The sequence below is a fragment of the Phaseolus vulgaris genome, chromosome 11 (assembly GCF_051622355.1).
Source record: "Phaseolus vulgaris cultivar YP4 chromosome 11, ASM5162235v1, whole genome shotgun sequence".
Taxonomy (NCBI): Eukaryota; Viridiplantae; Streptophyta; class Magnoliopsida; order Fabales; family Fabaceae; genus Phaseolus; species Phaseolus vulgaris.
The window spans coordinates 20447161-20473862 of NC_143508.1; the positions used below are offsets into that span (position 1 = coordinate 20447161).

At 35.1% G+C, this 26702-nt stretch overlaps 2 protein-coding genes and 1 pseudogene across 2 annotated transcripts; all 3 read right to left on the reverse strand.

The window, feature by feature from the left end:
- Positions 1-12543: 12543 nt before the first annotated feature.
- LOC137823484 (transcription factor bHLH162) lies at positions 12544-13778 on the reverse strand. The gene is made up of 3 exons (XM_068628650.2): positions 13595-13778; positions 12962-13315; positions 12544-12861 (listed from the first exon to the last, which is right to left on the reverse strand). Exons 1-3 carry the CDS (start codon positions 13721-13723, stop codon positions 12718-12720), a joined length of 627 nt encoding a protein of 208 aa, XP_068484751.1. The 5' UTR covers positions 13724-13778; the 3' UTR covers positions 12544-12717.
- Positions 13779-15341: 1563 nt separating this feature from the next.
- Positions 15342-16813, reverse strand: LOC137824325 (uncharacterized). Its single transcript, XM_090297712.1, has 4 exons — positions 16694-16813; positions 16184-16462; positions 15876-15980; positions 15342-15794 (listed from the first exon to the last, which is right to left on the reverse strand). The coding sequence occupies exons 1-4, from the start codon at positions 16733-16735 to the stop codon at positions 15342-15344; spliced, it is 879 nt and encodes a 292-aa protein (XP_090153838.1). The 5' UTR covers positions 16736-16813.
- A 799-nt stretch (positions 16814-17612) lies between these two features.
- Positions 17613-21625, reverse strand: LOC137836006 (uncharacterized; annotated as a pseudogene).
- Between the last annotated feature and the right edge of the window lie 5077 nt (positions 21626-26702).

The following is a 26702-nucleotide window of genomic DNA, read 5'->3' on the forward strand; positions in this document are numbered from 1 at the left end:
TAGGTGATAATGGAACTTGTATGGAACTAACAACAAGTATGAACTCAAATATGGAAAAATTAAAATGCACCAAAGCTCAAATTCAGAATAGAAATTAGACTCAAATTAAAACAAACAACAAAAATCAAAAGCAATAGGCACCACACGGAATTACTAACATTGTAGGAAGAACATGACTAGACATTACTTGAAATCGATTTAAAAAATTAAAATGACTCAACAAAATTAAAATGCACTGATTGAAATTGCAAGAATACTCAAATAAAATGTAAAGGTATACTCAATAGAACACCTAAAAATGCAAACGGATAGTTCAAGAACAATTGAATCGAATATAAACTAGCATAAGCATCATAAAATGATTAGTAAAATGAAATTGAAGCACAAGAAAATCAAGAACACCATATGAACAACACGAAAAATTAAGAACAAAACAAAGAAGAGAAGACACTTAACTCTTGAAGATCCAAAGCTCTAGATACGAAATGATAGGTGTCTTCTAACCAATTGCATCTTTTCTTGGACTTTGGATGAACCCTGTTGAAGCTTAATGGATGCAATGGATCAAGGATGGCTCCAATGGAGCTATAAATTCCTTGTAGGTGCATGAAGAGAGTGATTAGTTTGGCCATATCACTTGGAGAGGTGAAGAAGAAGACCAAAGATGTCTATCCTAGAAAGGTTTAGACAAGGGAGTGCTTAAGCTAGCAATTTGGCAGCATAACACTCATAAAATTGATCTTATTAAACATTAACCAAACTACTATTTTTATAGTGCAGGAGGTCGGTCATTGCTTACAAAAATTGGGAGGGAAATTCAAATGCTATTAGTTTGAACTTAACCGCCTAAATTAGAGTCACATGGCAAGCATGATCAAGTGTGCTCCATGTGACCTAATTAGGTCAATGATCTACCTAGGGTAAATGTGGGCTGTAATTAAGCCCTAATTATACTCTAGGTAGGTTTTTATATGCCTAATCCTAAACCTAATTCACTTAAAAAAATTACAAGTAAATTTCCTACTCTAATTAAAGCAAGAAAATAAATTCTACTATAAATAATTTACACTAGGTTATGGCATTTTTGGACATATATAAAAGGTGTTTGTGTCATCAGTAGCAGAGTCTCAATCTTCTTGTATCCTCCTTTCCATAGATCTAGTGATGGGTCTTAAGCTGGGACCTCTACCATCTGGTTGGACACTATTTCTGCAGAGAAAATAGCATATCACGAGATGACATCATCAAGGTTTCAACATCTTGATGACCAGATTGAAGTTGTACAAGAGAACCTAGCTGAGCTCTACCATCGTGATATGTAATCTACTACTTTTAATCTGTTGTTTTTAGGTTTGTAATCGGTTTAAATTTCTTATGCACTAAACTGCATTAAGTCTCTGGTTTTTAGTTTAGGTTGTATGGTGTTTGTTTATGCACCTTGAACATTTTATATTCTCCCTAAGCATTGTTATTGTTGTTGTTTATGCTAAATTATGTATGCTTATTGTTTTTTGATGGACTAGTATATCCATTCAAATAATGTTTGTTCACATTTTCTATTTGATGAAAACAAATGGGGAGAAATATGTATTCTACAAGTCAGGGGGAGCAAAGTAGAAAATCTGTAATTTCTTCTTTTCACCTATGATCATTGTCCACAAAAGATAAAGCATGTTCAAGACTTGTTGGATTGTTTGTCTTCATCAAATAGGGAGAGATTGTTGGACATCTCAAGGATCCCATATACAATGTTTGATGATGTCATGATTGAAGCCATGATGCCTTATGTGTCTAGGTAGCTTAGGTTTTATTTTTTGTCTTGATTTATCTTTTGCCTTTAGGAATGATGAAGGATTCAAGAATAAAATATTTTTCAACTGGTCTAAACTGTTTTTCAATTGGTTAAAAGATTTTCAACTGGTTAAAAAGGTTTTTAACTTGTTTTAAATTTGTTTTATGGAAAGTTACAATTTTTCAACTTGTTATCTTTTAATCAATTGATTGAAATTACTTAAATGTTTTTAGATTTTTCTATAATATAATTTATATACTGAAAACCTTATTTTGATGTGTAAGATAAGAAATGTTTTCAGTTTATGTACACTCTATTTGAGAAAATCCAGTTTTCATATAAATTATAGTTTATAAGTAAAATCAACAAATTGTTTTAATTTTTAACTAGTTGATTTACTAACTATACCCTTTTTGTTGTAAAACCATCTTTGTTACTCTATAAAAGGGTATGTTTGTTTTCAGAAAAAGGTTACTTACAAAGTTTATACTTTTACAATCTGTGGGAACCTAAGTGTGAGTAGTTTTTTGAAAAAGTGAGTCTTTGGAGCAAAATCTTCATCATCTAGATAAAGGTCAAAGATTCTTCAATTGTTGTTGTGAATTGGGAGATCATGTTGCATTTCTTGATTCACAGTCAAGGTGTTTTCATTCCCTTTATTATTGTTTTGTAATTTTGTGTTTTTTTGGTCCAAGATAGGGTTTCTTGGTGGGAATCATAACTACGACAAGGAGTTGCAATGAGTGGTTTGGTTCTTGTAGTGTTCAAGAACTATTTTTGCTTTTCTTGTAAAAGAATTGTGTTGATTTAGTGAATTCTATCTTGGTGAGAGGTGGGACTGGATATAGCTCTATTGTGAGTGAACCAATATAAAATCTTGGAGTTTTTTATGCTTTATTTATCATTGCATTTTAATTTTTCTACATAAAATTTTTGTTTTGGTTTAATCAATTGATTGTTTGTAAAAATCAGTCTGATGTTTTTTTCTCTGCAGATCTGCTTGTTTTTCTGGAATACCAAAATAGTTGTGTTAAGCAATATTGAATATTACACTGTGAATTGATTTTGTTTGTATCCATTAATATTCATTATTAGTTAAACAAGTTAATTTTAATCAAAGTGATTCTTCTTAGAAAACACTGTTTGATACTTTTTTTTGCATGTTTCTTGAAATCTGTAAAATTTCTTTTCTCATTGTTAGTAAAAAAAATGTTATTTTCAAATATAATCTGTTGAAATTAATTTAGAAATTTATTTCTTAAAACATATTCAAATCTTTTCAAACTGTAATTCTAATTTACAAGATTGTACTTTAAGATTTGTGTGTTAAAAATTCAATCAATTGTTTTTAAAAAGAAAAAAAAATATACATTCTTCTTAATCAGTGTACTTCTCCAAAAATCAATATCTTATTTTTAAAAAAACATTTGGTCAAAATTTCATCAAATTTGTTATAAACCATTTATTACGAAAATCTAGCAAAGTACTATTCACCCCTCTTAAACATAGTCTCCCATTAATTCAACAAACTCAACCTCAACCTGTAAGACAAAAAAAATGTAGTGAATTGTAAAATGTATAAACATAGACACCTCATTTTTTATTCTAGGTGAAAGAGAGATAAATTGATAAAAGTGTACTGATGATAGAGATGGAAAGAAAGGAAAAGGGTAAATTATAAAAAATGAGTTAAATATAAGAATATAATTAATAACTTATAAAACATAACCTACACATACACACAATTTCTCCTCTAGATTATAAATACAAAATTATATTTAAACACATTTTCAGTATTTCTTTTAGGGTCAATGAAATAATAAGCATCTCAACAGGTTCTCTTTCTCTAAATGTCATTATTACAAAAATGGTATCGGAAAAGCTTAAAGAAATTATAAGTAAATATCATTTTCTGATCCGGTCGGTCATCGGTAGTCGATGACGTCAGCAGCAGATAACCACGTGGACCACTCGCAGGGTGACACGTGGATCAGGTGGCAGAGAAATCAGGGAGGAGATCACCCGGTATGGAGATCGGTGGTCACCGACAGATCAGTTCCAAGAAAAACACCCGGGGGGAGAACGCGAGAAGCAATAGAGCACCGATCAGTCATCAGGTGCATGGTCATCGGGGTTTCGTGTTACACGCAGTTAAATTGGGACTGAGATTCCCAGCGAGAGCGTTACGCATGGACTTCGCATGATCATATCTCAGAGAAAGAGGAGTTGCTCGCTGGAAGAATCGTGCACGAGGGTGGCCTGAGGGAGTTAGTAAACCAGTTAGTGATTGGTGACTCTCTTAACCCATTACGTGCATGACATCGTGAAGGGGAAATCGTGTATGCAGGGAGCAATGCTTGGTGAGTGTGCCTAGTACAGCCACACCTGGCGTTCTCCTGGGAGTGTGCGATTCACCCAGATGGAAGAAATGCGCTAAGTTACTCCGCAAGGGAATAACTTAGGCGCACAAAGAGATGTGCTAGAGCCCTTCAGGTAGTGGCATGTGTACGGTTAGATGTGAGTTGCATGCTTCCACGTCTCACCATCTGAGAGGGGCGCGACCAAGATAAAGGTGCACTCCGCGTCGTGAAAGGTACACACAGAAAACACAGACACCCACGTCTTTACTGATTGTGGTACGTTTTCGGACAATAGCGTAACAGAATTCTGACACACGCAGAGAACAGCGTAACAGAATTCTGTTAGGCACATACACAGAGGGTAAATCAAAAGGAGATTGAGTGAGATTGTTTTTGTTGGTGATTCTGTGACCTAACTTGAGCGTCGGAATGCAAACGGCCGCTAGAGGCGCCGTCTGTGTGTTTTGCAGGTTGCGTTTGAAGTTCCCGGAGAAGGTTCTAAGAGCATTCTTGCAGATAGCACAGCTGCATAGGCGGGGTAAGGAAGCGACAAAGCAATTCCTCCACGTTAGAGTTGGCGATAGGATCAATTTCCATTATAAATATAATATGTAATTAAAGGACATAGTGCAAATAAAAGTGTCAGCTCCATCTTTTATCAGTAACCTAGGAAAATTTCCATCTACCATTGCACAACCTAGATTGAGGGAAGAGGCCCAAGCACAAGCCCACATGCAAGCCCACCAAAGGGTAGATTTGGGCCAACCATAGAGTTATGGCCAAGAGGATCCAAGAAGACGTTCTTTTACATGTTCAAATGTCATAAACTCTAGTGTAGAGTAGACTTTAATTTCTTGTCAAAATTAGCATAGGAACTTTATTTGTAATTTTCTTAGAATTAATTTTGGCACCTAAAACACCAACCTAGGTAAACTTCGAGTTTCTAAAAAAACCTCTAAATTTACCAAGGCCGATCTAGAAAGCCCATGGAGGGGGTGAGCATAAAAACTAGACACACCCCTCCCCATGTGCTCATTTGTGCACCCATGTGCCATGTGCACCCATGTGCTTCACATTTACATTTCATTTGGCTAGCATTAGGGTTGCATTATGGTCCTCCTTAGCCTATAAAAGGAGGAGCCTACACCTTGTATTTTCAAGTTTATTGTGAGTAAAGTTATGCTGCCATTTTGTGCTAAGCTTTGCTTCTCCTAGAATTCTAGGCTCTAAACTTCATTTCCTTCACATCTCCTTGGGTTGGCCGAACCTCCCTAGCTTCATACACATCATGCACCTTCAAGATCAACACCACTCTTAGGAGGATCTTGCTCACACACCTTCATAGGTTCCCACCACTTTTTCTCACATGATTCAAGAAGACCTTCATAAAATGCCATCATTTGGTATCATGAGCTTGGGTTCTTCAAGATGAGTTGCTTTTGGTCTTTTCATTTCTAGTTCTTCTTTATTTCATGTTGTTCATCTTATTTCCATAATTGTCTTGCTGTTTTTTTTCATTTTAATTTGTTTTGGTGTGCTATTTGGAAGATCCAACCGAAGCACTTTTGTTCAATTGATCTTGAACAATTTCTTGTGCAAATTGTGATAGGATTCCATACACCTTTGAGTTGCTGTTTTCATTTAGGCTTTTGAGTCTTTATTGCACTTTTAATTTGGTTCATATTATGCTTTTGAGTCTTTAATTTCTGAATCCATATATGTTTTGTCAAGTCATGTTCATCCACAATGTGAACAATTCTTAGTAGTCCTTTATTTGGCTTGATTGTTTCTTGATTTTGGGTATCTTTATTTGCTTTGAATCTGCTGTTCTTTGATCTTTTGGTGCCTTTTTAATTTTAGTTTGAGTTCATATTGTGTTTAGATCCTACACAATTCTATTTCACAAATTCTATTGTGTTTAAATTTTGGTATCTTGCTGTTTTTGTTTCCAGTTTCCAGAATCCCCTGTTTCAGATTTTCTGTGCTGCCTGTTTTGTTCCAGAAAAATATTTTCACTCATAGGAAAATTTTGATTCTCTTGAATATGCAAATTTGAAGTGTTATAGAAAGGACAAAAAAAGAATTAGTCCAAAAGAATCAACATAAAAAAAATGATAAATCTTTTAAAATCAGTGTGCAAATCTGAGGCACTACAGCTGGCGTAACTGAACACCAAAATTGCAAAATTTATTAAACAAAATTGGTGCATGCGTTTTGAGTGATTCCAAAGCCAGATTTTAGCTAAGATCTTGAATATCTTGCATATCAAATTTCAGAAACATATCTTAAAAACACAGCTCAGCATAAATTGGGGAAAAAACACGTTTCTGGCCCACAACATTTTCCAGTGGTGCTGTTTTTTTATTTGGTCATCTAATTCTAGTACTATTCTTAGGTTTCTTTTTTGTGCCTACCTTTATTTTGGTACCTTTTATTTGCTTGCTTAATATTTCTTGAACCTCTTTCTAGTTGTCATAATCTAACTCCTTTTGGTGGTACTGTTTTATTCAATTAAATTGTTTCTTGCTTTTGTTCTTTGACCTCTAATTTGGTGCTGGAATTTATTTCTCCTTTGGTGCTTAATTGAATGGAAACTTGACTTGGGTAAGGTCTAGTCTTTTGATAGGTGCTGGAATTGGAGAATTAAAACCTTCATTCTAAGGGAAAACAAAGCCAAGGCCGAAACAAGCTTTCTTGAAAAACACTACAAACACTTGGAGGGCCAACAAGCAAAGACAACAAGGAAGTGCATTTAGCAAAAAGAGGATCAACAAAGGGAGTTTTTCTTAATTTCCTTACAACTTAATTTTTGTTAATTACCTCTTAATTACGTTTTAGACGGTGAGTGTGTCTTCAAGGGCTCCTAGTGTCCAAGAAGACTCACCTAGGGCCGACTAGTATAGAATTCTTAATTAGCAATTGTTAATTGTTTGTAATTGCCTTTTCTTTTGCTTAGTTAGTGACGCTTTGCATGGTTATTTTGTTAAGTTTGTGTTAAACCGACTAGCTTTGTTGATTAGTAGTTTGCATTGTTTTCTTTCATTGAAAATTTGATTTCTCAACTTAATTGTGTTCTAAGTGGTTTACTAAGAGAAAGTTTTGTGTGAAGACATTGAGGGATAGTTTTTGGCTAAGGCAAAGGCTTGGTATTTAAGTAGTCCTTTGTGACTCACCTCCCTTACCTGGAAAACTACCTTCTTTGACTTTCCTAAGTTTTCTCAAGGTAAAATACTTGTATACACAAAGCTTTAGTCATGTCTTCTTCTTCTCATTCTACAAAGTCTATTGCAGGTGAATTAAAATCTTTAAAAACTCTTTTGAAAGAAGTTTCACAAACTGTGCAATCAATTGCTTATAGACAATTGGAGAGTGAGACTAAACTTAATGTTTTGACTAAAGCAAAGGATGAGAAGTATCACATTCTAAAAAAATTACCTTCTCATGCATATATCTCTAAAGATCATGATTCTTTTGGGGAGGGAAGCATTAGAGTAAATGATTATTATCAAGCACCCCCTAGAAGACATAGAAGAGATAGAAAAGAACAAGAAAACCCAAGAGGGGTTAGGGTAGACCAACCCCATTTCCATGGAAAAGAAAATATAGAAGCTTGCCTAGATTGGGAAATGAGGGTAGAAAAATTGTTTGCTTCCCATAAAGAAAGAAAGGAAAGAAAAACACAAAAGAAAAGAGGAGAAGTCGAAAGTGAAGCTAAAGAAAAAGAAGAAAAAGAAAAGCATGAGAAGACCCTTGAAGAACAAAAGGCGTGGGAGAAGAGTGTTCCTTCCCACAAGGTCATTCAACAAGACCAAAGATTTAAAAATACCTTTGAAAATATGTGTCTTGTTGAACAACCTCAAAGCCTTACCTTTTGTAAAGGAACACGGGCAAGCCTAAGTGAAAAAGAAGAGTCTTTAAAAGAAGCTTGCATAGATAAAAATGAAATAGATTATTTCTCATATGTGCTAGGATATCACCAAGTGAATGTCAAGTTTTTTATAAGCATCTACAAAAACATTTTTTTATGTGAAGTAGTGCCTAAAGAAACTTGTCATGTCTTATTGAGACAACCATTGCAAAGTGTACAAATCCTTATAAACAATGGTTGTCACAACGAGACTATCCTTACACATAAGAGAAAAAGTCTTCATGAAGGAGAACTCATGGGACAAATTAGAGTTGATAAAACTCTAGAGCTTTTAAAAGGAAAACTTTTGTCCCCCATGAGAAAAGAAGTTCAAAGACATTACCTTAGGTACAATTCTTGTTTTCAAACTACGCCCAAGGCAATGTCTCATAAACTCTATACTCCTTCACCTTTTGCAAATGATCCTTAGGAAGATATAAATTTCATATTAAAACTCCCTAGGACAACAAAAGGTTGTGATTCAATCTTCATGGTTATGGATAAACTCTTCTCTAGAGAAGTGATACATCTTCATGGTTTATCTTCAAGCATAGTGTTGAATTGATGGATATCCACTAGGAGAGGATTTTATTAATGAAGGAAGAGGATTTTCACCTACACATTTGAAGTTCTTCCTTCTAGTCTTCTCACAAATTAAAAGAAGTCAAAGAGAAGATCAAGCCTAAAGATAAAGAAGTCTACAAACTCTCAAATAATAGGCTTCATATTAAATATCTCTCTTTATAGTTTCTTTTAAATTGTAAATAATATAGAATAATGTTTAGAAAGGTGCTTAGAGGGAAACATGAGACACCTCTTTTGTAAAAGCATCTTTAGGCTTTAGTTTAGCAAATTCTAGAAGCTTGGGGAGTGAGCTTAGTAAGGGGGGTGTGATCTTAGGAGCTTTTTGGGTAGATTAGGGAATAAGCTATGTAAATGACCAGCCCTTACTCCTATAAAAGGAGGGCTTAGGTCCTTCACAATTCAGATTGGAATTTTATAGTAGAGAGATTATACTCAAATTTGGAGAGAAATTGTGAGTCTTGGGTCTTCTTCTTCCTTTGCCTTATCTTGTGAGCAATGGTGAGCTTCAAGTGGCGGCACTCCATCACTTATCTTGGTTCAAGGTTCCAAGTGGCGTGAATGGCTTCTTCCAATTCTCAAAATCCAGCAAGCATCTTCCTATAAGTGTTCTTCTTCCTTTTTCTTCAATTTTTCCATTCGGTAGTTTTTGATTCCTAGAGTTTTACTTCATTTTCTACCGTTTAATTTTGTGTTTCCAGCATTGTTTCCTTGATTCTGTTTGGTGCAGTAGCTTAGCTTTTCAATTCTGTCCAATTTTCAATTTGTGTTTTTCCTTTCTTGTTGTTTGATTCCATTTGACAATATATGGACTTCCATATGAGTTTTGGTTGATGCAAAGTCTTGGTGAGTTCTTGAATTAGAACATTGATCCAATTCTAAGTAAAGTGCCACTATGACCAGCTCAAGTTGCTCCTAAGAATGTCAAAGAATCATGTATTCTTGTAGTTACATTCACATCATGAATAGAGTTCCAAATTTTGCAAACCATGATTTGAGGATTTCCTTTGGAAAACTTGCAACTAAATTGCACACTTTAAATTCTTATCATCCTCAAACGCATGGTCAAAATATATTTGAAATCTCTTTCTACTATGCCTAGAGTAATCATGAAGTGCACACACAACTCTAGAGGTGAGCAAACATACCATAAAGTAGTTCACAAAACTACTTATATTTCTACTTTTAAAGTTATGTGTGGGTTCAATCATCTTTCTCCTTTTAAGTTGTTACCATCTTCTATAGGATTTATGCCTAAAGAGAAAGTAACCACAAATGAACATTTTAAAATACATAAGATGATTAGAGACCACACACAACCATTAAAAGAGAAACTTTGTCCAAGGTTTCCAAAACCAAAAGAAAAACAAAAATGGCAACCTAGTAAAATTAATTTGCAAACTAACACCTATGCCTTATTTGATTATTTCTATAGGTGGACGTTTGATCCAGGAGGACAAGCTTTGGCGAAGCAAAAGGTTGCTATCCGAGATCAAGTCTGTAGATCTGAGGATAGATCTTCTCAAGAAAGAGGAGATGATGGACACCATCCAGCCACATCCATTCCCCTAGCCATGAAGAAGAAGAAGCAATGGATTTGAGGACAAATCCTTTTCAAGAGGGAGGGGATGATGGAAGAGGCGCAAGCACAAGCCCACATGCAAGCCCACCAAAGGGTAGATTTGGGCCAACCATAGAGTTATGGCCAAGAGGATCCAAGAAGACGTTCTTTTACATGTTCAAATGTCATAAACTCTAGTGTAGAGTAGACTTTAATTTCTTGTCAAAATTAGCATAGGAACTTTATTTGTAATTTTCTTAGAATTAATTTTGGCACCTAAAACACCAACCTAGGTAAACTTAGAGTTTCTAAAAAAACCTCTAAATTTACCAAGGCCGGTCTAGAAAGCCCATGGAGGGGTGAGCATAAAAACTAGACACACCCCTCCCCATGTGCTCATTTGTGCACCCATGTGCCATGTGCACCCATGTGCTTCACATTTACATTTCATTTGGCTAGCATTAGGGTTGCATTATGGTCCTCCTTAGCCTATAAAAGGAGGAGCCTACACCTTGTATTTTCAAGTTTATTGTGAGTAAAGTTATGCTGCCATTTTGTGTCAAGCTTTGCTTCTCCTAGAATTCTAGGCTCTAAACTTCATTTCCTTCACATCTCCTTGGGTAGGCCGAACCTCCCTAGCTTCATTCACATCATGCACCTTCAAGATCAACACCACTCTTAGAAGGATCTTGCTCACACACCTTCATAGCTTCCGCACCACTTTTTCTCACATGATTCAAGAAGACCTTCATAAAATGCCATCATAGATGTTCACTTTTTAAAAGGATATAAACAAAAAGAGCATACCCTAAACCATATGTTGATTCAACATGTGTTTGATAAGACTACCTTGAATTAGAACAATTTATCTTATTTTCCTGTTGTTTCATGCAAAGAAAGGTTCAAAGGAATATTAAGGAAAAAAAACAGTGTCTGTTGGTTGAGTTAATTTAATTTCTTATAATTATATTCTGCCAGTTACCATTACAATATGTCAAGTTTTAACAAAAGGCCAAAAGCAGTGATGGGAGATGTGTACAGCTTGTAATCTCAAGTTCTCAACCCTTTCACACACTAATACCTTAACTTTTAAAACCAATTGAATTACAAGGGAAACAAGATATATTTGTAAATGAACTCATCAGGGGTAATGCTGCATGTTCTTCTGTGAACTGTCTAATCCATAAAAGTAATTAATTTTTTTTTACCGATAATAAAAAATAAATAAATGGAAGTAACAATCTATATACCAAGTCAAAGCAATTAAATACCTTTATGTAATAATCTATATACAAAATCAAAGCAAGTAAATACCTTTATGTGGCCAACCTGTTTGATGTGACAGAAAAAGGATTCTTTGGAAGACAGTGAGACTGCTGTCATTAGAACAGAATCTGAATCCTCTGACCATGTGCACATTCATGGATGGCACAAGAAAATTCTGTGAAGAGGGAAGAAGCAGCAGCCTATCGGGAATACAGGCTCTGCTGCATCTGTTTCAGGGACTGCAGCATTGATTGAAACAGCTTGGCTAATCCCAGCAGCTGGCGTTTTGGAAGTTTGGCAGGAAAATGTTTATGTGATCCAGTATGCTGGCTCAATCATCTGTAGCTTGCTGTTTTTCTTAGATGCACCATCTTTCTGTATACCTTATGTGTCTTTTGTAAGACAACTCAAGGTTGGGTAAGGACTTGTCCTTTTTAAAAGGGTGAGAGAGGTTTTTAAGGGATTTTTTCTTTTTCTGTTGAAACATGTAAGTTAGGCTAATTGATGTAATTTCTGTAATTGGGTTGAATATTTCAATTTTTCCTATTTATTTATTCTTTATATTGCAGATAAAAAAAATTAAATACCTTTGTATCCAAAAGAGCTGCTATGCCACTCAAAGAAATACAAGACCGACAGTTATTTTTTTGGTGTGCTAATACTTGAATTAGATAGAGATGGAGGAGAGAGCTTCGTTAACAGCTCCCAAACTCTTCAATTTTTATGGTTATTTGAACCAATTTACTTATTTCCTAGCCAATATCTTAGATTGGTTCCCTGAATTTTCCAACAATTTTTAATTTTCGTATCAAAATCAAATAAAACCTCATAGTGAGAGAGGTTTTCAAGAAACTTTTGGAATCTGTGATTAGCATGAATACAATTGGTGATCTCTAGACATAGTATATGTGTTCTTATGGTTTGAGAACCTGATATATATAAATAATAGCTTGCAAAGTAGAAGGGATATACAGCATATTTATAAGACAGTTATTGAAGCTGACGGCCTTTTCACCTCTTTATTATGTTAGTATCAATTTAAATTAATGATATTAAAGTACCTTGAGAATTAAGAGACGGGACAAAAGATCAGGATCCTTAATTTAGATTGTAATTGCTAGTAATACCTGCTAAACTATACGGTTTCATTGTAACAATGGAAATTATCACGGACCAAAATACTCTTATTTTCCTCGTATAATTTACAAAACTCTTGGTGAATACATCCTTGCATATATTACTGTAAGATCTAGAAACCCCACATATCATCACTACAATTATCAAAATCCCACCACTCGTCTTGTGTTTCAACGTCACTGTTGGATCCATTTACAAACCTTTTCAACCTCTCACTTACTTTGGCGGCTCCTAATTGCAGAAAAGATTGAGGAATCTGCATAAACCCATCAATTTTTTTAAAAGTTAGAGGAATAAGATATGAGATATATATGTTAAGAAGAACAAATTAAACAACAGAAAATGATGACACATACCTCAGCATGCACAACATGAAGCACCGAGTCTCCAGTGAGTGAGGAATTGGCACTTCTAACCTCTATGTTCTCTTCATGCAGCATTCGAATAATTTCACAGAAAATGAACTGGTGGTCTATCCCAGTAATCAGAACAACTTGTAGGGAGGAACCCACTTCTTGAATCTCAAGTTGTGGAGATTTTGGGAGACGTGTTGCAGCAAAAGTAGCTCTGCTACTGGAGAAGCAACCGTGGGATCTTTTCTTAATACCCTGCAAACTCTCTTTCTTCTCCTGTGCCATCTTCACCTTCGCCTCCAAACTCTTGATGTAGTTGATTGCCTCATCCACTTGGTCTGGCAGTGGCAATACTTCCTGCGTCATTACCAACACACCAAATCAATAACACCATTCAAACTCGAAAGACACACCAATCATTCTGAGAAAAACAATTCAGGCCATTAACCTATGAGAAATCATCATAGGTATCAGTAGCAAAGCAATATATCAACCATTTGTGATCTAAACAGTATGTAACTTTGTATTTAAGTTTTGTAAACCATAGCCACCCATATAAACATAATTTATAGAGGAATCAAAATCTCCATGCAAGAAAAAAGTCGGTAAGAAAACAAAAGAAGGAAGATTTAAAACCTTGGGGTTGTAGCTAGGGAGAAGAGAATTGAGTTTGTTGAAGAGGATCTTCATCTGGTTTCTTCTGTTTTTTTCAACGAGCCTTCTTTCAACCTTGGTTGAAGAGGGCTGAATTCCTAGCCGATCCATTATTAAGAGATGCAGTTAAATTTTGCAGCAATGTGAGTTTAGAACATAGGAAGATGAATGAAGTGGCGTGTGCATGTGGTATATATATATACGTGATAGAATGGTGAAAGGGTACGAGATTGATGGCAATAAATGAATTGAATTGTGAGATATCGGAAACGTCATATCGTGATGTCATATTCTTGAGTCTGCCATGTCTGAGTCATTTAGTTTTGCTCTACCGTCCAAATATACATCTTCCTTTATTATGCACTTTCCTTCTTTTCTTTCTCACTTCAATATATGCGCTAACGCGTAAAACTAACAAAATACTTTTCCTATTATTTTATATGATAGTGATGCCTTCGTCATATATATATATATATATATATATATATATATATATATATATATATATATATATATTAAAAATTTATTAATTTTATCTTCTGAGATATTAAAAAGGGTAATTAAAAAATGTTTTAAATTTTGTTGAAAGTAATGGATATATATATACATATATTTAAAAAATTTATTAATTTTAACTTCTGGGATATTAAAAAGGGTAATTAAAAAATGTTTTAAATTTTGTTGAAAGTAATGGATATATATATATATATATATATATATATATTTAAAAAGTTTATTAATTATTAAAAAGGGTAGTTAAAAAATGTTTTAAATTTTGTTGAAAGTAATGGATAAGTGGATAAAGTGAACAAAAATAAATGGTTAGCCAAACTTCACGTAAATTTTCCCACCCTTTATATTAGGATGGCGCGCTAATCATTTCAGCCTTATTTTTAATATATTATATTTAAAATAAAAATACATATCATTTAAAGTATTATAAGTTTTTATTGTTAAAAACGGTAAATATTCAATAACATTATAATTTAAATTATCAACACCTAAAAAATATATTTTACTTGTTGTAATAGAATAATTCAATTTATAAAAGTAATCATTTTCTTATTTTTTTTAATTAAAAATGAGTAATAATAAATTGAAGACTTAGAAAATGTTTATATAAGTATAATTTAAAATGAAATGTATTTTTTTTTTAAAATAGACTACTTATCAATTGGCCTTCAATATAATAAATCACTCCATCTTAATGAATTAAAGACAAAGTTTAGATGTTATTGTCACTCACTACAAAAAAAAAACCGATTTACCTATGGACAAAATCCGTATGTAAGAGCAGAAATTCGTAGGTAAATCAGCATTACCTACGGATTTCTCACGGAAAAAAATTCGTATGTAATGTTGACGTCGGTAATTTACCTACGAAATATGTACCCGTGGGTAACAGCAGTCCGTGGGTAATACCCACGAACATCAGTCCGTAGGTAATTCCGTATGTAATCATACATCCATCAAAATGTCTATTCATACATTTAAATGAATGCCTTTTTTAAAACCTGTATAATTTAACATATCCAACACACATTTAATTTCAAATTCAAATATAACATAATTAAAATCTCATCATATAAAAGATAACATAATATAAAGTCAAGTCCACTTGAAACATCTAAAAATCAAAACAAACTTGAAACATAACTAAAGATCCTAATTCAAAAATCAAGTGAACTTGTAATGTATTTTGTTGTTCAAAAAAACTACAAACATAATCCTAATAGTCTGCATAATGATTATCGTCATCTTGTTGTTGCGTAGGTGGTTCCTTTTGCCTTGGTGGTTCTTGTGGCGACAATACTTGTTGAGATTGTTGTGCAACAGAACTTCGTGCTTCGGGAGGAAGGAAAGGAAGAATGACACTAACCAATGATTTCACATGCTCGGTGAGTTTATCATTGTGTTCCTTATAATTTCGAGCTTCTTCCTTTAGCAACAAAACGCTTGGTGAATCCTCGGAGGAACTCGAAGGTTGATTATAGGTGAGAGTATTACCACGTTTAAAGTTATGAGCCAAGTCTCCAACTTCGTAGATTCGACCTTTCTTCTTGCCAACTGCTGCAAGAAGCCAACTTTCAAGTCTAATTCTGTCTTCCTCTGCAGAATCTATAGGGGATGATCTAGATGCAACCTTTGATCTGACTTGTGAAAGTCTACTCTGAAATTCTTCCTATTATGGATACACAAAAATAATGTCATATGTACAATATATAACTAAAATAAAGACAAATAACAACAAAATGTAACTCACGTGTGTACGTCTCGATCTTTCATCAACAAATTCACCACTACTTTTTCGTATATGAGTCTGCATAAATACCTCATCAATATATGCAGGACGACCCAATTCTTTTGCCTATAAACAACAAACATAAATAATATTATTTTTATGCAAAACAATATCATCCAACTTCTTAAACTTGATATAATCCAATGTAGTATTATCAAATATCTAACCTTCAAACATTGTATAATAGAATAATATGTAATCATAAAACATAATTCAAAACCAATTACAAACAAAGTCCAATGCAACTTATATGTTTCGTGAATACATACCATGCGAATGGCATGCTCATGTGTACTAATGGAGCCACCTGTGTGTAAAGAACCACCTGTATCAGATGTTCGGTTTTTTTGGTTTTGAATACACTTGGAACGAAAGTCAGGTGAATTCCACTGAGATAGCAAAGAAGTCCAGACATCATCAAACATCCAAATAGGCTTTTTTCCATTTTTTCTAGCTTCCATGAACATTTCAGATAACCTATGTGCAGCTTTTGAGTGGAAGTTTTTTTTAATCCTTTCCTCATGTTCAGGTTTCCAACAGACTTTTTTCTATGTAAACACAAAATTTATAGTTAAAAAAGTGAAGAATTTTTTAATACAACACTTTAAAGAAATAATAACTGAGAATTCAATTATGGAAGATGCCAAATACCAAAACAAATGGACATTTTAATTAAATGCAACAAGTATAATATAACAAGTATTGTTAATATTAAATATAAGAAGAAATACTTTAAAACGTATAAGAAGAAATACTTTAAAACGTATAAGAAGAAATACTTTAAAACGTTTGAAGAAGATTTCTCTGTCTTCATTAGTCATTGAACCCCATGTAAGCCATGGCTGACAATATTGTTGTTTAATGATGAATGTGATTGCCTGTGATGCAACCCTACATGGATGAAACCTTAAAAAAACAAGTAATAAAGAAATTATTAGATAATAAATTGATAAAAGAAATAATGTGAAAGATTTTATTTATGGTCTTTACTTACCCATTACCATAAGGTGAAATCATAGGAAGAGCATGACCAACTGAGAGAGTGTCATCCTCATTGTTTGATTCTGCATCACCTCTATCAGGATAAATCTGTGCACCTTCCCCAATAGCACAATCATTGATTCTAGAAGGCACTGATAGCGGTGAGGGTGTTGATAATGGTGTAACCCTTGGCAATGGTGATGGTACTGATGATGTTGAGGGTCCTGCACCTGATGGAGAAGGCGCTGATGCCACAACTGGGGTTGGGGAAGATGTGGTGGGAGAATTGTCTCTTCTTGATTGAAAAGGTATGTCTGCAGTCGTAGGACATGGAAAAGATGCAGCGGTAGAGATAGGCGTGAGACCTGGGGTAGGAGAAGATGTATGTGCAGGAGTTGGGAATGGGGAAGGTACATGTGCAATAGGTGCATTTGGTGGGGGTGGAATATTTACTTTAAGCACATATCGTGGCCTTTTACGCTTCATTACCCTTTTCCCCTTATTTTGACCAGATAAGTAAGGTTTTGGTTGGTCACATCCTCCTGAAGACATCTATAACAAAAAAAATTATATTATCAATTATAAATGAAAGGAACATACTGCAATTAAAAACACACAACATAATAAAAGTTTCTTTCACAGAAGAATCATTGTGTTATTACATAAACAAGAAAATAGCAACACTAACAATCACATAATGTATTCATAACACATAATTCAATCATCATCAAATTCATGTTCTTCATTGTCTTCTTCTGAATCATTTCGTTCAAGTTGCCCATCTTCACTATCCTCTCCAGTATAATCATTTTCAGTGTCCCCATTTTCACTATCTTCAACCTCCTCTTCATTATCCTCTTCTTGAAAATCTTGAAATTCATTATCTTCGTCCACTTCTTCAACATGAACCTGCGAATGTTGGAATCCTAAAATACCTTCAACTTCAATTACTTCATTTACATGTGACATTTCATCTATTTGGTAAGGAACATCATCTTCCATATCAAGAGATTCAATGCAACCTCTAGGCTTTGTTTTAATTGCAACACACCAACTTTTTTTGTCCTTTCTTGATGTCGGATAGGGGACATAATATACTTGTCTTACATTATGTGCAAGGATAAATGAATCAAAGGGTAAATACCTTTTCTCCATGTGAATGTCCACAATTCCATATTTAGGATCCACTATTGTACCTCTATGTGATGGATCAAACCACTGACAATAAAATACCACCACTTTCTTTGGGGAGCTCGAAGAATTGTACTCTAGCTCATATATATGTTCAATGAATCCATAGAAATCATCATGGCCTCCTTCCGTGAGCCCCTTTACATAAACACCACTATTTATTGTTTTTTTCCCTTGCTCCATGCATGAGTGTGAAATTTGTACCCATTGACGAAGTAAGTGTGCCATTCATTAGCACATGTGAAAGGGCCATATGATAATTCCCTTAAGTGTATGTTTCTTACATTTAAAGGTTCACTTGTAACCTACAAAGGCAAGAGATACTGACTTATTTATATTTTTTTTAGGTTATATAAGACATAACTTAATCACATTGAGTTGATCATACCTGACCCGTAAACCATTCAGGGAAATGTGCATGTATATCATTTGATGCATTTGATGAGCTTATTTGTTTAGATTGCAAGAATGAACTGTGAAACATATTGACACAATAAAGAATGGTTTATTTAGAGGATCAATTTTGTCAAAAATTGAAGTCAATTATTTGATATACTCACTCGAGGTATGGTTTTACTTCGTTGCAATTGATCAAAACATGAACATGGACAGAGTTCCATTCTTTATGGTTGAACCAATGGATTAACTTTTTCCTGAAGAACGACCAGGCTGGTTAAAGATGGATAACATTGATGGAAAACTTTCAATTCCACGAGGTATTTCATTTCTACGATTTCATGGTGACAACATGAAGTTCTTGAAATAGTGGGAACAAAAGTGAATTGTTTCTCGGTGCAAGTAAGATGCAGAAATTGATCCTTCAACTTGAGCCTTATTTTTCACTGAGCGTTTAGAATCACCCATAAACCTATAATTAAGTAAATTGGAGATAGATTTAGACAAATAAATGAACTATTTTGACATAATAACAATAATATTTTTCATACCTTTCAAATGGATACATCCATCTATATTGAACTGGTCCACCAAGTCTTGCTTCATTTGCAAGATGAATTGGAAGGTGTTCCATTGAATCAAAGAATGCAGGGGGGAATACTCTCTCCAACTTGCAAAGAATGATTGAAATGTTTTCTTCCATTCTAACCAAGTCATGATCCTTTATTGTTGCCGAGCACAAATCTTTGAAGAAATGGCTGACTTCGATAAGTGGATTCAAAACATGCACTGGTAATGAATGAAATGCAATAGGAAGTAAACACTCCATGAATATATGGCAATCATGACTTTTCATTCCAAGCATCTTCCCCTTGTCTACATCCACACATCTTGCCAAATTTGAAGAATAACCATCAGGCATACGAAGTTCTTTTATCCATTGATAAACTAACTTTGATTCCCCTGTAGTTAAAGTGTAATTTGCTTTTGGTTTTAGAATCTTCCCATTAGCTTGCAACTTTAACTCCAAATCAGGTCTCCTACAATGCAATGTTAGGTCTTTTCTTGCCTTATCATTGTCCTTTGTTTTACCTTTTACATCCATGACGGTGTTAAATATATTGTCAAAGAAATTTTTCTCTATATGCATAACATCAAGATTGTGCCTCAATAAATTATCTTTCCAATATGGAAGATCCCAAAAGATACTTCTTTTTGTCCAATTATGCCACTCTCCATAACCTGGTAATTTGGACATGTGAGGCTCATCTATGACTGTTGGTAGATTCCTAACTATACTCCAAACCTCTTCAGATGTCAACATAGGTGGTGGTCCACCCATTTCAACTTTGTCCTTTTTGAAAGCCTTTTTATTCCTCCTAAATGTATGATCATTAGGCAGGAACCTACGGTGTGAGTCAAACCAACTATTTTTTTTTTCCATGTTCTAATCTAAAGGCCTTTGTGTGCTCCAAGCAATACGGGCAAGCCAATTTACCTTAAGTCCCCCAACTAGACAACATGCCATATGCAGGGAAGTCATTAATTGTCCACATTAGACTTGCTCGCATCATAAAGTTTTGCTTCCTTGAAATATCGTATGTTTGAACACCACTCCACAACTTTTTAAGATCATCGATAAGTGGTTGAAAATAAACATCGATACGAGCCTTCGGATTATGTGGACCGGGAATGAGACAACTCAAAAACATATAGGGTCTAGACATGCACATTTCAGGAGGAAGATTATATGGGGTGACAATTACTGGCCAACAAGAGTAAGGAATACGGGCAAGCCAATTTACCTTAAGTCCCCCAACTAGACAACATGCCATATGCAGGGAAGTCATTAATTGTCCACATTAGACTTGCTCGCATCATAAAGTTTTGCTTCCTTGAAATATCGTATGTTTGAACACCACTCCACAACTTTTTAAGATCATCGATAAGTGGTTGAAAATAAACATCGATACGAGCCTTCGGATTATGTGGACCGGGAATGAGACAACTCAAAAACATATAGGGTCTAGACATGCACATTTCAGGAGGAAGATTATATGGGGTGACAATTACTGGCCAACAAGAGTAAGGTTTTGCTGATGCTTGAATATATGGATTAAATCCATCAGAGCATAAACCAAGTCGTATATTACGTGGCTCAGCGGCAAATTCAGGATGTAATTGATCAAAATGTTTCCAAGCTTCACCATCTGAGGGATGTCGTAGCACACCCGAAGGTCTTCTATTATCATAGTGCCATGTCATTTGTCCTGAAGTTTGCATAGATGCAAACAATCTTTGTAATCTTGGAATTATAGGAAAATAGAACATTCTTTTCAGAGGAATTGGTTTTCTTTTACTTGTTCCAACTTTTGGGTCATGATATCGTGCATGATGACAAAATTTACACTGTAGTAGTCGTCCATCATTTTTCCCATATTCATTGTCATAAAAAAGCATACAACCTTTTACACAACAATCTATCCTCTTAGCCTTCAACCCCAACATTGACACTAACCTCTTAGCATCATAGTAACTTTTTAGCAAACCCTCTTTTATTGGTGTAGCATCCGACAACATTGTTGTGATGAAATCTAAGCATTGGTTAGGAACATTCCAATTAGACTTGCAAGCTAACAATTTCATACACATTGATAATTTAGAATCTACAGCCCCTTCAAACAATGGCTCATTAGCCTCTAACAACAGATCATAAAATCTCTGAGCTTCTTCATTGGGAGGCTCCTCTCTGTTATTAAAATTAGATGGTTCAAATGTCTCATGTTGCCCAAGAGCATCGTACACCATGTCTTGCATTGCTACAAATTGTTCACTTTCATCCACATGTACATCACTACTTGAAACACAAACGTGATCGTCATTGTCATTAACATGTGGCACTTGTTCACCATGATGAATCCAAACATGATAATCATACATGAAACCGTTTTTATAGAGGTGAAGCTTGACCATTTCAATTGGAAAAATCTTTGTACATTCACATTTATCGCATGGACATCTAAGCTTCCTTTCATTCAAATAAGACTGTTGTTGACAAGCTTTAATGACAAACTCTTCAACCCCATTCACAAAACTTTCTTTAAACCCCCTCTGCCAATATAGCATCTATCGTACATCCAACTACGATTTACGTGAAACCATTCCATGTTCTGAACTAACGGCAACTAAAGATTTTGCCACAAAGATGCCTTTAGCCCTTTAATGTATTAAAAAAGAGTATTATAAGTTACTTCACCCTGAACTAGCAAGTAATGTAACAATCAATGGTGTTAAAAAATGATATCTATGAACAAAGCATCTCTTAAACCAATATAAAGATATCTCTTAATAAGAAAGAGTTTCATAAATTATTGCATTATATGACAACATCAATTACTTATATAAGTTCTATGCAGGACATCAATCACTTCATAATCTACTTTTCTCCATTATGATATAAACAAACAATTGTCATAAACTACAGGTCTATATAGTATGTAACTTCAGTTAATACCATTCACAAAACAACAAAAAATAAAGCAAATTTTAGACCCACTTATTCTAGTAAAAGAGGTTCAACATGCCACCAATTAGTGAAAATAATGTACATCCTAATAAATTGCAATGGGCATATGAGCATACTTAAATCTATTTTAGAAAGACTTACCTCTTACAAATCCTTTCAACTGATATGATAAAAATCCTAAACTGTTTAAAACCTTCAAAGCAACATCCTGCAATTTTAAAAGTACAATCAAAATTATAATACAAAAATATTAGTTTGTTTTAAAAATATTTGCTCAAGATAATATCTACTAAGAGAAGTTGAGAAAGAAAAATAGATAAATGATATCCCAACAATCAACAACCTAAGAGATAATTAATTGAGACTAATATTTTCATTTCTACTCTAACAATTACAATATTTGAAGAAGGGAGAAGTGTGAATATAATGGGCAATGGTTTATTGGATTATGAAGGAAACAAGAGTTATGCTAAGTTATACATTATTTGTGCAGTTTATGGTTGAGAAAGGTGGTTTGATGCAGGTACGTGCCTAGTAGTACAACACTAAGACGGGCTAAAGGAGGCAATAAAGATGGAGCTGGTAAGAAAAAGGACGAGTGATATTCAAGATTTGGAAGATGCAGAGAAAGCAAATCAGATTGGTGTCGAAGAAGATTCTGCTCGGCCAAAGAGGGAGCTGAGAGGGAGTGGGAGTCTGTTGGAGATCTCTAAGTAGCAGGATTGGTGCTGCTGAATCAACGGATATCAACATGGTGGCGATGTGAATAATATGTTTCAATGGTTTTTTCTGGTGAGGAACTTGTGCAGCAGGATCAAATCTGGCTCACTATTTGGCACAACTTGTTTTCGTTATTTGAAAAACTTTTGGTAGAAAGAATGGTTTATTAGATGTATCTGTTAATTATGTTCTGTTTGAGTCTTGTTGGTTTTCTGAATGACAAATGTAACAACGACAAAGAAAATACAATAAACAGTTCAAGTAAAGCCAAGGAAGCACAATGTGAGGAGTGAGAAACAAGGTAAAATAAGTATGAATCTCGTAACTATGAGCTATACTAAAAGAAAAACAAGGAAAGGATCAGAAAAATTAAATTGCAATGAAGGACACAAGGATTAATTCTATAACTAAAAGTTCTCAAAGATAAATTACTTACTAGAACTCACATTAGAGTTTTCTTTATAAATTTAAGGAGAGATTTTTTCTTTGGCACATGTTCCTTTTCTAAGTCAATTTATTCACTACATATCAGATAGACAGTTGTGTTCTTAACCACCAAATCATGACCAAAAATGAAGACCATATATAAAGAATAATCTTACTCAATTATTGTCTAACCGGGGATTATTGTCTAATATTGACAATACTCTGTTCCATTCTTTTTTCGTCCTTCCATATAAATAAGTTCCAATGACTTCAAGAGCAAGAGGTAATCCTCCACAATAAGCAACTACTCTTCTTACAAGGAATAACAACAGTCTAATAACTACTATAAACAATAGCAGAGATACCAGCACAAGCCTAAAGCTAAAAGTTGTGGCAACAACTAGAAATCGAATTCCAGTGCCTCCAACTAAACGAGATAAAACCACATAACATGAGAGCCAATCCTTTGATTGCAGCCAACATTTTAAGGAGCAGGACAACTCCCACACTTCACCCAACCACGCCCCCAATGCTGCTGCACTCTGGATAAGCATGAACTAGAAAAAGAGAACGGTTGAAGCAGCAGCGTAGAGTAACTCTCTCCCTGTGACTAACTTTTTGGGCTTCAGATTCACCTCTTGCTCCATCCTTCTTACTCCAATACGACTGGAGGCACCAACACTTCAATGTACAAAGATATACCTGCAGAACTACACCCACTTTAGGTAGAACCAAGTCTGGCAGCTGTGATTTGTCATCTCTATGCTTACGCCAGAATCTTTACAGCCCCTGCCTACAGAGTATGTGCCTAGGCATCACCAGAAGCTTTGAATGCATAGAAAGGCTCTAAGTTGCATCCTGATTTTCTTGGTGAGTATTGGAAGAGAGCTGGTTATATGTATTAAATCCTACATTCTTACAGAAGCGTCCAACATCCCACTCCCAACCCAGCTTAGTCATCTTACATAGTTGTACCAGCCAAGGCAGCATTCCACAACTGGTGACAGACATCTTCCCAACTCTCCTTATTTAGCAGCCTAGAACTTCACCTACTGCAGTCACTAAATCCATCCGCCTTCCAGTAACACCAGCAGAGCACTTAGCAAGTCCACATCAGTTCAGCCTCAAAGATTGCCCCATACCTGGACCATATACCCGTGCAATTCCCCATTATATCATAAAACACCAGGCTGAACAGAATAAATTCCTTGTTCCTAGCAAAAGACTCTCTAGACAACCTTCTACTCGTGGAAAACAACGAGACTTAATGCCATACAACGTTATCTACAGCCAGGTCATCAACCAAACATGATCTCAGAGAGGTTGGTTGTTTAAAAGAAATTGGAGCCCACTTAATTCCAGTGTTGAAGATCCTCTACTAGGAGATTGCTATTATAGATAACAAGAAGTCCTACATTTCTTCAATTTACTTCCAACCCATATTGTTGGTGCAGCTTGCTTTTATTCAAGCACTTATTACACCATCTGCTCGCTGTCCAGCAAAGCTTCTCCATCCAACCCCTCCTTTATCAGGCAGACCGAGATCCTTATATACTACCTCAGAATCCACACAGCTCCTAGAGATTCCAAAGTTCAACTAACTCAGTTTCCTCCTCCATACCACCTCCTTCCAGTACAACCAGCTCAAGCTTGTGCTGACATCCTGGGAGTCCTCCAAGTCTCACAGTGAGTATGGAGCATAAACCCTCACGTGACCTTGTATAACAGGTTCTACAAAACCTGAGCACATATTCATGGTTCATGTGACCCTGCTGGGTAAAAAAACAACACAAACTAGGACCTGCTAAACTTCTTGCCTCAGCTCCAGAAACTCCGCCTATATACACAAGTCAGCATAGGCCAAACTGGAAGACTCTAGATCCCCTGCATCAACCTCTTAGAAGGCAAAATTCATACAGCAGTCCTTCACCCAGACCAACAACTTCTCACCTTAAGCTTAACTCATCTTATCACCTGGGATCCTATTTGTAGCTATTTATGCACAACATCTAATTATACATTACGTTTGCTAAACGGTGGAAGCGGTGAGCCACAGCACCGCACCGCTCACCTCTCTAAACTCACTTTAAATGTCAAGTAATCCAATAGAACATATCCAACAGAACATTATCGTACACTAAATCAAAGAAAAAAAATTCAATACCTTTCTCTCGATGAAGAAGTTCGTAAATCGCCCTTGAATCGTCTGCGCTTCAGACCACCATCACGACCACGACGAAGCTTTCCATTGCGTTTTCACAACATTTTCGAAGTCACCATTCAGGATTTAGGTTTACAATCAGGAACACCAGATTAGGGCTTTTGGTTTCACAAATTGAAACCAAAAATTGGGGATTTCAGTGTAGATTTGGGAAGACACGAACTTGGGTTGAAATCTTGGAACGAAACAGAGACTGGGAGAGAAAAAACGGGAACTTCAAAGTTTCATTCTTGGGACGTTTTAAAGCTTTGAAGGTGTTACAGTTTCGGTTTCTCACATTCTCACGGTTCGGTTTAGGATTTCAGAACCTCCATTGACGTTTTCAAACAAAAACTCCAGTGTTTCAGTTTAGGAAACCTGTTTCAGTGAAGGGAGCAAGAGTGTGAGAGTGTTTGAGAGGTGAGTGGAGAGGAATGTTCCTCAGAAGGAAACCAACATATGTTTTTTTTAAAAAAATTACTTTAAAATACATTAAAACTTCCCACCACCTTAACTTTCGTACGTAAAGTCATTTCTCCCCTTTTTATGTAGAATAACATTACCTACGAAATCTTTGGTAGGTAAAAACCTATTTACATACCAAAAAAAGTTCATGGGTAATTATCCATGGGTAATACAGTTTTTTCTTGTAGTGACTCCTTATATAAAAGCATCTTCAATGTCAAGGTCAACAGGGGACTCCTTTCTTCTTCTCCAACTTTTCCTTCGATATCAAAGAATTAGATTTGTGGAAAATCTTTCGCAGTTGGAGAAGGGTGAGTGGTGTTTTCATATCAAGAAGATTGAACATTAAGAAGCAAAGGTTTGGATTTGTGAGATTTCAGGGGTGCAGAACATTAGGGAGCTAGAGAATCACTTGAACACAATATGGATTGGGAGCTAGAAAATGAACGTTAACAAACTGAAATACAATAGGTCAGCTAAAACAAGGAAGGAGTGGAACATGAAGTTGAAAGAGAAGGTAATAGAGCCAGAGAGAGAGATAAAAAAAAGTGTGGAGGGCCAAAGAAATAAAAACGTACGCAAACATTGTTAAGAATGGTATAAGAAACAACGAACAAACACATAACAGGGCAAGGGTGCAGGCTATACATTTTAGAGCAGAAGAAACCCCCAGGGATTGGCTAAAAAAGTGTTATATTGGGAGGGTTTCAGATTTAAGTAAAGTTTCAAGTTTGAATGAATGCTTTATTCTCGGCGACCTCAACCACATAAAGGTAAAATTTTTGGGTGGGTTCCATGTGTTATTGATGGGGAAAAATGAATCAAAGATCCAAGAAGCGATAGAGGAAAATAAAAGGTGGTTTGAAGAATTATTTGATACCAT